The sequence below is a fragment of the Oncorhynchus clarkii genome, chromosome 5 (genome assembly GCF_045791955.1).
Source record: "Oncorhynchus clarkii lewisi isolate Uvic-CL-2024 chromosome 5, UVic_Ocla_1.0, whole genome shotgun sequence".
In the NCBI taxonomy this organism is placed as follows: Eukaryota; Metazoa; Chordata; class Actinopteri; order Salmoniformes; family Salmonidae; genus Oncorhynchus; species Oncorhynchus clarkii.
The window spans coordinates 36,298,473-36,311,304 of record NC_092151.1 but is presented as its reverse complement, the minus strand read 5'-3'; the positions used below and the strand labels follow the sequence as shown (position 1 = coordinate 36,311,304).

Here is a 12,832-nt window from a genome sequence, read left to right as displayed (position 1 = left end):
GTTGAGTTTGCCACACCAATATATATATTGCCACACTCCATGCTCATTAGTTGCGTCAATATATTTTCTGCTCACTCAATCTGGTTTTCAAAGTCTCCCTTCCTAACTGTTTTTCACTTGCTGAAACCAACCAAAAATGGTACCATGGCCAAGTATTCCCAGATGTTCATATAACAGCCAACATTTGGTCTCTCGTTTCTGTACGACCAAATTTTGCACGAGGCAAAGGATTAGCCTATAGGCCCCTGTCAATTATTTTCGGTGCAGCGGAAAGGGGATTTTTTGCTGCCCCAAAAAATTATGAATGAAAGGTGACACTGTCCCGCAAAATCATCCCTTTGTCCCGCATTTGGGTATTTTAAATGTGGTCACTCTATACCAGTAACAATTTTAGTATGTAAATCTTGGTGGAGCAAACTCAAGAAGATGCATGCCAGCAAAGCCACTACACAACACAACATTAAACAATACATTAATTGCACTTTAAAGGCCACAAATGGTGCCCACAAACTGTTAGGGCCTAAATAAAGCTGTCTCAACAGCAGAGCTTTCTTTCCAGCACAATACAGTGAATCTTTACCACCGCTACACCTGGCTATCAGTGGAGCCTTGTCTGGCAGCGAAACAATTCATTCAGCCTCATTTACTGCCTTTTTAAAAAACATAGCTGACATGGCTAACCATATCTCCCTGGCATATAACATAATTTATGCAGCAGCATATAAGGACTCACCTTGTGTGCGGCGGTCCTTTGTCAGCAAATTTAGTCATCAAAAAAAAGTTTACAATTGCGAGTTGGATGACCGTTCAAATCGGATTTTTCCAGTCTGGCCTCCCAGTTGCAATGCTTGCGGTTAGCCACTGTCACCGATTCCTTCCAAACAACTCATTGTTGAATGTGCGATATCCAACTTGTTGTTTATGTCCAATGGCTGATATGTATTATCTATAATTTATCTTCATTATTTATCTTCACATGACAAGGATTATAAAGGATTTGCCAGTAGATTGTCTACTTGGTTTATGATGATGATGGCTAGCTAAGATTTTGAAAGTATGATGTTCAGCCCAATCAAAGCTACTGTAGATGATTTGGAAGTGATTTTATTTTATTTGTGGCCTATGACCTTGAGCCTTCTCGGAAGGGCACTTCTAATGTAACTCTATGGCAGCCCCCAAAGGGCTCACATTCTTTATGTCTACCCTTACTAAAGGGGAGGGGGGGGGGGGGGTAATGTAGTGTCCCCATGAGTGACAGAACACTGAGCTAATCACGGTGCGATGCTGAGCCAATCATAGTGCAATGCTCTTATTTTCTGCTGGCCAGCCCCACCACAACAGAAAGCACTGAGCTAGGCTGAAACACCTGCATTTGGAGCTGCCTGTTTGCATGTGGCTTTATTAACTCAATGATCCTCCCCAAAAATGACATTTTTTTGCAAACTGATATGTGACACGCATTAATGCCAAAACAGGCAAGCCCCCCCCAATTTAAAAAAAGATGACGTCGCCACTGCCCTATGCACAGAATATGAGTGTTCAACTTCTGGGTCTATGTTCTTGCCTGGTGGGAGATGACGTCAGTTTATACAGTTCAACAACAAACAACATGCACGGAACTGTGACATGTATTTATTTTCTTACAGTAAGCAAGGACAGTCATAACATGTATTCTATAATATGTTACTGTAGAGTAGGCTGAGGTGGGAAGCAGAGACAAATGCAGTATGTTGGAAGCCATAGTGACTATAGCAGTTTGGATGAAGATCAATCCATTCTAGTGGACATTCATTTAGAGAGTTGTGACTGGATAGAGCCAGTCTAAACAGGCATTGACTTGTACTTGTATTTAAAGTGCGAACGAGTAAACAACAGTTTCTAGAGGACACCAGGTATGTCCAGAGCACTCACAAACACATACATCCACACCCACACAACTGTGCACACAGACAGACATAGACAACCACACGAGTGCACAAACAAGTACACACACACTATAAATCATTTATTTAAAACTTTATCTCTGCAGACTATTGTTGAGCTGCAGTAAACAGTCATGTCAGTTAAAAAAAATATACAAAATAATGCTAAAAATAAACACTGAACAGAACATCTAAAGAGAACAGGTGATGGACACCTGCAACATGCTTCTTCTGATCCTCATATTCACAATTCTGTCCATTTATGTGTGCAAACAGCAGTACAGAGGAAAGAAAAAACAAATTCATTCATCATCTCAATATTTTTGCCTTTCATTTGAACATGTAGGGCACATCTTATTTATTTATGGTACGATTCATAAATATAATCTTCCATATAACCAACGGTGGACGATGCACTCGAGAGATCATTCCGTTTTGCTTTGAGAAAAATGGTTAATCTCCTCAGCATCTGTCTCTGGTCACCTCTAACACGACCTGACAGAGGAGGCAATCAGTTCATCAGCTGCCCAAACCCTCCCAGACAGACAGACTGTGTGTCCTCTCCCCAGCTCCCAGCCCAGGGCAGCTCGACCCAGAACTCGCCGGCTGAGGCTCACTCAGAGTTTCACAGCCTCATCGGGGTTGCTCCACTTGGAAAATAAAAACTCTTCTTTGATGAATGGGATTCTGGTGAATTAAAACCATCTGTTCTGAAATCAGCGTTCAATGTCAATGTTGTGTGTTGTGCAATAAAACACAGCAGCATATTTATGCAAACAAACCCTCCCACTGTGTGATCCAGTCTGCATGTGCTACATGAAAGTACCTCAAATACACAAGAAAAAAGGTACTTGACATTAGAAAGCCAAAACAGTCAGGTGAAATCTAATCTGTCTTGTTCCTGTTGTTTAAGATTCCTTTGCTCATAAATAATGACATTCGGAGGACGACACAGTAACAACGTCACTGCAGTTCCTAGGATAACAATGTCTGTACCAACAAAAGAACTGTACATTTTCCTGAAACTGTCTTTAGCTCTCTGCAATCGGAACATACAAAGGGACAACACAACACAGTGTTTTCTCTTAGTGGGTGTTTTATGAAATTGGTGACCCCAAGCTTCTCCTGTCATGATGACGCATGCTGACACAGGAGGCAGCACTCAGGGCAAGGTGAGGGTACAGTAGGGTACAAAGATTTGTCAATAAACAATGCTGGCTCTGACCATTCACCTCTCACAGTAGTGCAGAGCCACATTTGTGGATACAACCTTCCCCCCAAGCTTCTCTCCAACACCCCACGCCTCCAGCTCCAGCTTATCCTCATCCTCTTCTCCTTCCTCCTCCTCCCTCTTTCCCCCCACCTCCTCTCCATACAGGCTGGGTTCTTCAATAGAGGTCTCCAGGGTATAACTACTATAGGCCTGCACCTCACTGTACTCATAGATTGTGGGCAGGCTACTCCGGAGGCCGAAGCGTCTGCGCAGGGCCACTAGGAGAGGCTGTGGCACGGTGAAGATGTCCACGTTGTTGCCCAGGTCCACCCAGGCCAGGCTGGGGAACTGCAGGGGGTTCTTCACCATCTCCGTCAGGTCCTTCAGCACGCCCACCGTCAGACGGTTGCCGTTGATGGCCAGGGTGGTGAGTTTGGGCATGGAGCCCAGGTGGGGTAGCAGCAGGCGCAGGCTCTCATCCTGCAGCTCGGTGAAGCTGAGGTCCACGGCCGACACAGAGTCGCCGTTACTTCGGAGGTAGAAGGCCACCCGGTGGATGTCTCGGCCAGACAGAGGGATGCCAGACAGGTTGACCACATCGTTGGTCAGTTTCTTCTTCAGTGTGGTTTTAAGACTGTGAAAGGAAAGACCAGAGACTGTTAGAAACTACACAGAGAATAGAATTGAAAAGCCAATATTGTTGATATACAATATACATGATAACAAAGCTGAGACCAAGCATCCTATATTGGCAGTTAGGTATCCTCTAGCGTACAAAAACAAATTATCTTAACTTAATGATCCTGTCTTTATCGATGTACAGAGAGCCCTGTTATGGGGGGCTATGGATGTTGTTTAACTTGACATGGGATCAGAGGTCCCACTGCAACCAGGCAGTAAAAACAGATTATAAGGGAACTGGGAGAATTGTTTTAAGAAGTGTTTTTGGTGAATGTTATATATTCGTGTGTGTTTCTCTCTCTCTCCCTCCCTTCTTCCTTCAGAACAGCCCAAAAAATGCCAAATGTCACTTTCCACAGGGCACGGCTGACATTGGCTATACTGTCCCTTTTCCACAGAGCTGTCAGTGGGCAAAGAGGCATCAAACTGGCACTACCGAGAACATGATTTACTCAACTCTATCTCTGCATATAGTAGAAGAGCAATCTGTTTTAAAAGAGGATGGGATCTGTGCTGATGGCAAATTAAGAATATGGCATTTAATGATCATACCAATCTTCAAATGACTGGACTAGTGAAATAAAAAATAAAAGTGTATGGAGAGTTCCAAGTGTATGGAGAGTTCCAAGTGTATGGAGAGTTCCAAGTGTATGGAGAGTTCCAAGTGTATGGAGAGTTCCAAGTGTATGGAGAGTTCCAAGTGTATGGAGAGTTCCAAGTATATGGAGAGTTCCAAGTGTGGTGCTACTGGACCTTTGACACTGTCATGGTGAATAATCACATCCCTCACTAGCTCTGAGACTAGGCAGAATAGAAGCACTAAACAAAAACCTGCTCCCTGCCATAGTCTGATTAAAAATTCATTTAAAAGCTCCGAGGCAGCTGTACCGTGCGGAGGTGGCACTGGAGTGCAGGACTCTAGATGTGCCATGGAAGAATATGTTATGGATTTGGGGAGAGGGTTGAGCTCCTTTCTCTAGCCTCCAGTAGGCCATTACAGTAGGAGGAAGTCAGGGGGAGGAAGTCTTTAAAACAATTGACAATGACAATGTGGGAATGGAGAGAGATTTACATACACACACAGCATTTCTGTAGTCCGCTGGGAGGATGTACTAGGTTACACTCCAGACGTGTATACATTAGCCCTTCTCTCTTTTTAGCCAGTCCTATTTGCCTGGGGGTTTGAACCCCCTCTCCTCTTAGTCAGTCCTGTTTGCCTGGGGTTTGAACCCCATCTCCTCTTAGTCAGTCCTGTTTGCTTGGGGGTTTGAACCCCCTCTCCTCTTAGTCAGTCCTGTTTGCCTGGGGTTTGAACCCCATCTCCTCTTAGTCAGTCCTGTTTGCCTGGGGTTTGAACCCACTCTCCTCTTAGTCAGTCCTGTTTGCCTGGGGTTTGAACCCCATCTCCTCTTAGTCAGTCCTGTTTGCTTGGGGGTTTGAACCCCCCCCCTCCTCTTAGTCAGTCCTGTTTGCCTGGGGTTTGAACCCCATCCCCTCTTAGTCAGTCCTGTTTGCTTGGGAGTTTGAACCCCCTCTCCTCTTAGTCCGTCCTGTTTGCCTGGGGTTTGAACCCCCTCTCCTCTTAGTCAGTCCTGTTTGCCTGGGGTTTGAACCCCATCTCCTCTTAGTCAGTCCTGTTTGCCTGGGGTTTGAACCCCATCTCCTCTTAGTCAGTCCTGTTTGCCTGGGGTTTGAACCCCCTCTCCTCTTAGTCAGTCCTGTTTGCCTGGGGTTTGAACCCCCTCTCCTCTTAGTCAGTCCTGCTTGCCTGGGATTTGAACCTCCTCTCCTCTCCCCTCCTGCTCCTAGGTTGTGTGGGAGCAGGAGCTTCATAAATGGGCTGCCTGTGGTCCTCACATCTGTCAGCCTCTCTGCTCTGGAGCAGCCAGGGAAAGGCCTGCAGCAGCTAACTGGAGCTCAGATTTGTGAAGTTATTGATTCCTCGAGTGGGCTATAATTCAACTCCCTCTCTCTACTTCCTACTCTCGCTTTCCCTCCTTCCCTCGATCACCATCCATCCCGCTCTCCCTTCCTCTGCAATGCCAGTCTGGGCTGTTTCAGGTTATTTTGCTCTGTATGTTGTAAGATCTATTTTTATCTTGCTACCCTTTTCTCTCTAACAACCCCTAAGGATTAGAATGGCAAGCTGATTTCCCCACAGAAATATAAGGTGTACTCTGCACCACCTCTATATGGTCATTAACGTCATTGGCATTGACTGGTTGCTCCTTCACTCTCCCCTCTAAATGCCAGGGAGCCCCATCTGTCTCTCCCTAGCTCTCCTCAGCAGAGTGGCTCTGGGGCTTTTGCTTTGTGCAAGATCTGCAAGATGTAGGCTACACTTTCTGAGCCAACAGAGCCATGCATCAACTTTCGTTTTGTGTTGTTCTGTATTTTGGCAGCTTGAGGGCTCAGAGGATGTGGGTATTTCCCAGTTCCTGCTGGAGCAGCCTGCTTTCTCTCCTCATTGTGTGGGCGGAAAGAGATAGGAAAGAGAGAAGGGGGAGTAGAGCGAAGGGGGGATAGGAAGAGAGAAAAAGAGAGTACAGAGAAAGAGCGAGAGAGCGAAAGAGTGAGAGAGAGAGATAAATAAAGAAGGAAAGAAAGAGCCTGTTCCAGTTCGACTGCGACGGGGCGTGTGGGTGGTGTAGGGCAATATTCTCTGTACTATTGTTTTAATGAGGCTGAGAAGCAGAGACGGTCTCAGACCGCCATCCAAATCCACTGCCTCCTAGCAAGGTGGGCAGAATGCCACCCACAGGCCTCCGCTTGGTTCAGACTTATGGGCACAACCAACCTTTCTCACTGCCCGTTACCATGAAAAGATAAAATAACTACAAATGTCTTCTCTCTTGTTCTAATTTAATGCACCCACTTTGCCTGTGGCCAGCAGTATCATTTTACTTGGACCTGCAGTTTCTACAACATAAACAAAGGACTTCAAAGGCAGCCAGATTCTGTCTGCATAATAAGCAAGATGCATCTCAAGAACACTGAGCTTTTCCTGTATTAGGTCTCATTTAACAGCAAATGAGCGAGGGATATCCTTCTATCCACTCCAGCAAGAGGGATTTGATTATGCAGCACAGGAACCTAAATGAGAATGGAGTCCCCTTTGTAAAGATATTAGCTGGTTAAGTCCCTTATTTAGGGGACTTTGAGCAGTTCTGAACCGGTTCCGGACAACATTTTTGTGTACAGAGCTCTCTGGTTGTCCCTCATCTCATGCCGCTCTCCGCTTTCAGCTGAGATGCAGTATGTGAAATCTGACACCTCATTTACATAGGGAGCGACACGTCACATTTTCTGGCATAGCCAGACAAATGATCGATTTCCTCTGGCTGTGAACCTTGCAGCTCCGCTTGCAATACTGCATATGAAAAGGAGCCTAGCGATTACAGATAAAGTGGTCTCATCTCGCTGTAATGTTCTCAGATGGATTTAGAGCTCACAACATGAAGAACTACCAAATAATTTAGTCAAATTGAAACAAGACCACTTTCTCTTGGTCACAGAGGGATGAAATCCCTTTGTGCTTAAAGCTAAAATTATATAGAGTCATCAGCCATTTGAATGGCGAGAGATGGTGAGATGTTAGCATGTCTTGGGGGTATGATCTTTGACCCTCTTCTCACTCATCCTTATTCACGATTCATTGAGGATTATCCATAATCATGGTAGCATTCACATTAATGTAGCAGTGTTTAGAAACATATTATATTCTTATTTACAATAAAAGTGACTACAAAATTACACAATACATTATTTACGATTCATTTCTATTGGGCACAACATAATCTGAAACACAACCAACATTTCTGCAGTTTGCTGGGAGGATGTACTACAGTGGTTTGTCCTTTAAAAGTTGCAGCGTACTGCGGCACAGCTTGCATGGTGCCGCAGAATTCTATGGCACATTATTTAAGTGCCAACTACTGGTAACATTAATGCTAGTTAGTGCTAGTTTCACCACCAGAGGGCATCTTTGAGAAGCATTTGATAGCCTTCAAATCAAATCAAATCCAATTTATTTGTCACATACACATGGTTAGTAGATGTTAATGCGAGTGTAGCGAAATGCTTGTGCTTCTAGTTCCGACAATGCAGTAATAACCAACGAGTAATCTAACCTAACAATTCCAAAACTACTACCTTATACACACAAGTGTAAAGGGATAAAGAATATGTACATAAAGATATGAATGAGTGATGGTACAGAATGGCATAGGCAAGATGCAGTAGATGGTCTTGGGTATGTAAACATTATATTAAGTAGCATTGTTTAAAGTGGCTAGTGATATATTTTACATCAATTTCCATCAATTCCCATTATTAAAGTGGCTGGAGTTGAGTCAGTGTGCTGGCAGCAGCCACTTCAATAGTGGCTGTACTAGAGAATTTAAAACCTTTTTTGTAAGAACATAGTATATGGGACTGATTTAAATAAGTTTTGCTTAATTAATTTGATTCAAATTATTTTGTTTCTAACCCTCTGGGTTTCCATTAGGATAGATCGGAAAATATGGCACTGTATAACGTGACAGTCGGGAGTAGGCTACAGTACTTGGCTATTTAGATAAAGAATTGTTGTGCGGGCATGTGGGAGGCCGGGTTTCAATTCCGTGACGCGGAGGAAGGACTAGGCTGTCCTTGTAAATAAAAATGTGTTCTTAACTGACTTGCCTAGTTAAGTAAAGGTTGCACTAAGAGCATAACATTTATACACTCTAATTTTATAATTGTAGTATAACCAATATTCAAACAGAGATTCAGTGAAAATAAAAAATCTCATTGATTTATCAAGACCAGCAGACCAAACAGTGCTAAAATAGTTGAAGGCACGGTTATCTGTAGCAACACATTTTGCATTGCGATGTGGTGACGGGGGCTCCACTCCGGAGCCCCCGTCCACAAAGTATCAAAATACAGAGAGGTGCTGGTAAAGGTATATTGTCCTGCTAATAGCCCTAAATGGGCTATTATAATACATACATGGGGTCCATAACTAAATAAACATTGTTATTTTGAAAGAGTATTTTTATCATTATTTCATTAACAAAAGCATAAAGATGCCATTATTAGTTACATTGTTTTAGTTTGAATGTGCGGACTGGCACTAAGCACAGCGGAAATGTTTCCCTAGTCAGTGCCACTATTAGTGCAATGCCCCTTAAAGTGTTGCTCTGTGCTAGCAGTGTGGCGGGGTGGGGGTCCACCCTCCCTCCCCCTCCCTTCCCCATGGGCTAGGTCTGTCTTCTGTGCGCGGCTCTGTGGCCCATCCCGTGCCCCCTGCCCTTCTGCCTTGAACCTTGCGTGCTTTCAGTGGATACAGCTGGAGAACTGCAAGGCAAAACCATTGTGCGCCACTCGGGAGCCATGATATATTGTCCTGCTAATAACAGGTGTCACGTTCTGACCTTCATTCCTTTGTTTGTCTTTATTTAGCATGGTCTGGGCGTGTGTTGGGGTGGGCAGTCTATGTTCGTTTTTCTATTTCTGTGTTTGGCCTGATATGGTTCTGAGGCAGCTGTCTATCATTGTCCCTGATTGAGAACCATATTTAGGTAGCCTGTTTTCCTTTGTGTTTTGTGGGTGGTTATTTTCTGTCTTTGTGTGTCTGCACCAGATAGAACTGTTTCAGTTTTCAATTTGTTGTTTTGTTTTTGAAGTATTCAGTTTCATTAAAAGAAAGATGAACACTTACCACGTTGTGCTTCGGTCCAATCCTTCTTTCACCTCTGAATGCCGTTACAACAGGGTTAATCATAAATCTGTGAAAATATCCAATGGGCTTTTATATAATTCTAAATTAATAATAATAATAATCGCTTTGTTTAAAAAATAACATTATTTCGGAGATGATTTTGTTTTCAAATAACGGAAAATGAGTGAGAAAAAGGCCATGCGGTGAGACATTGTTACTAGTTTGTAAATAAAGCCAGTTTGTTATTTAGAAGTATTTATGCTAACATCTCACCATTACCAATAACAGAGACGCCATTCATGTAATCATTGCGTGCTAGGAATATGGGACCAGATACTAACATTTTGTGTCAATAATTTGGAACCCCACCGTGTTTTTATTACTTCTGAAACAAATGTCTTTCTCTGAGCAATTAGTATAAACAAATATAACTAGAAAGCACTTCAATAATTTCAAGCCCTATTTTGTTGAATAGGGAGAAAAAAAATCATACGATTTTCACATTTTCACTGTGTTCTTGAGCTTCTGTCCTCAAAAGTGACTACACCTCAGCAATTCAATCTTTGTTCCTGTTCCCAAGAAAGCTAAGGTAACTGAGCTAAACGACTACCACTTCCGTCATCATGAAGTGCTTTGAGAGACTAGTCAAGGACCATATCTGGCAGTATAAGCATTACTTGGTGTTGTTTACGGCCCTCTCATGATAACAAAAGGATTGGTTATGTCTAATTATGTGGAAATATACATTTTGATATTACATTTAACAGGTTAACATTTAACAGCTGCTCTGGCTGATTGCCTTTCATAGCTGTTCTTTCCTATAGGAAATAATCCTCTTTTTAATATGGATGTCTATGGGCACTCATTCTCATTATATGACAATCTATGTTATCTATTGAGGAATAGGGCTGTAGAGTCTACGGTAAAATATCCTCAAACACTGGTGTATAAAGCTGAGATGGTAGGCCAGAACTAAAGATCTTTATCAGCTTCAAAAGCTCTGAACAAACAATCCATTCAGTGAAATAGGGCGAGGCCATCACCTGTGATTTAGTGTCAGTTTAAACAGATCTGGGTTGAGATCATACAGGCTAAGTTATGGCAACATCCATTTCAAGACCTGCCGCCACAAATCCAGAGATTTACAGAGCGGGCCGCGACAGCACAGATAGCATGACGTCAACTCATGTCTCAGCCAGAGGAGCTCTCTTCATGCAACCCCTATTCCCTATTTCAGCACACATCAGCATTCATGTGAATTTGTATTCAGGATGTTGGTTAGCATGTGTATTTGTGTACTGTGTAAGTGTTGCTTTTAAACTCTGGTGGTTGAGTTCATTCTGGTGACTTAAAACTCTTCCTGGCTGTGGTGATAGCAACTCCAGTAAAGACCTTAGCGGACCCATTGATTTATTTCTTTACCTTCACCCTTTCTCATCCTCTCCTTTAATCTCTACCACTCTACTACTGTCTGTCAGGGTAATTTTAGACCCATTGAGGCTAATGGCTATGTTCAGTGTAGCTGCTCTCCTGGTGGACAGAAGGTAAGTGGTCATAAGTGTTGGCCTTCTTTGTCCCTCCCAATTATTTCTCCCTGGGAAAACCCTGGCACCACTTAACTCTCTCAAGGTACGCAACCTATCTTGAAATGGGAAAGTTGGGGATGAACATTTCTGTCACCACTAAAAACTTGATTTGGAAAGAAATGTGGTGAACTTTTACCAGACACTTTTCGCACAACACCTAAAGCGTCTGGGGGTGGGTGGTGAGTGATAAATGCAAATGTCGAAGGAATCTTGAAATCTGTCCAACCACATAGAATACACATTCCCCTTCATCTACCCCCATAAATCAGCATAGAGAGCCTGGGAGTAAAGTTATAGTGTTTCAGTGGATATAGACTAATTCCTACTGACCAGTTTTTGTGCACTTCAATATCCAAATCTACTCTAAATGGTGGGATGACTCAGTCTCATATGGTAAATGTAAGGACTTACAGAAACTCACACTTAGTCATTTTTTTTAAACCTTTATTTAACTAGGCAAGTCAGTTAAGAACAAATTCTTATTTACAATGGCGGCCTAGGAACAGTGGGTTAACTGCCTGTTCAGGGGCAGAACGACAGATTTGTACCTTGTCAGCTCGGGGGTTTGAACTTGCAACCTTCCGGTTACTAGTCCAACGCTCTAACCACTAGGCTACCCTGCCGCCACAGACACTCTTATCCAGAGCGACTTACAGGAAAAATGTGGGTTAAGTGCCTTGTTCAAGGGCACAGACAGATTTTTCACCTAGTCGGCTCAGGGATTCAAACCTTTGACCTTTTGGTTACTGGCCCAACACTCTTAACTGTTAGGCTACCTGCCAGCGTAGCAGGTCACTCCAGCAATATGCTCGAAAAGGTGCTCAGGCATAAATAATATGCACTATGTGAGTCTCTCAGGGAACTGGGTCTAACTAGGTAATACTAATTAGAATCATCCAGGCGGTTACACTTCAGCTGAGCAACGCAAAGACACATGTCAGCCGAATTAAATAAAGGCACTTGAGAAATATTGGATGTGGATGCTATCCCAGAGGCCCGGTGGATCCAGCTGGATCAATGTCTGCTTCATCAACACTTTGGTCCTGAGTCATTTATTCAGGATATGGGTATCACATGATGGACGGTCTGGGTATCTGTATTATATATGGGTATTATTTATTTAACTAGGAACAAATTCTTATTTTCAATGATGTCCTAGAAACAGTGGGTCATCAGTGGCAGAACGACAGATTTGTACCTTGTCAGCTCAGGGGTTTGAACTTGCCAGTTACTAGTCCAACGCTCTAACCACTAGGCTACCCTGCCGCCCCATTATACATGATGGATGGTCTGGGTATCTGTATTATACATGATGGATGGTCTGGGTGTCTGTATTAAACATGATGAATGGTCTGGGTATCTGTATTATACATGATGGATGGTCTGGGTATCTGTATTATACATGATGGATTGTCTGGGTATCTGTATTAAACATGATGGATGGTCTGGGTATCTGTATTATACATGATGGATTGTCTGGGTATCTGTATTAAACATGATGGATGGTCTGGGTACCTGTATTAAACATGATGGATTGTCTGGGTATCTGTATTATGCATGATGGATTGTCTGGGTATCTGTATTAAACATGATAGATGGTCTGGGTATCTGTATTAAACATGATGAATGGTCTGGGTATCTGTATTATACATGATGGATGGTCTGGGTATCTGTATTATACATGATGGATTGTCTGGGTATCTGTATTAAACATGATGGATGGTCT

General features: G+C 43.1%; 1 protein-coding gene across 1 annotated transcript in view; it reads right to left on the bottom strand.

Moving 5' to 3' along the window:
- Nucleotides 1–1,616: 1,616 nt before the first annotated feature.
- The window catches only part of LOC139408735 (leucine rich repeat containing 75Bb), a 57,664-nt gene continuing 46,448 nt past the window's right edge, over nucleotides 1,617–12,832 (bottom strand). The window contains exon 4 of the mRNA XM_071152990.1: nucleotides 1,617–3,769. Coding sequence (XP_071009091.1) covers nucleotides 3,151–3,769 — 619 coding nt within the window. The 3' untranslated portion in view covers nucleotides 1,617–3,150. The remainder of the gene's footprint in view (nucleotides 3,770–12,832) is intronic.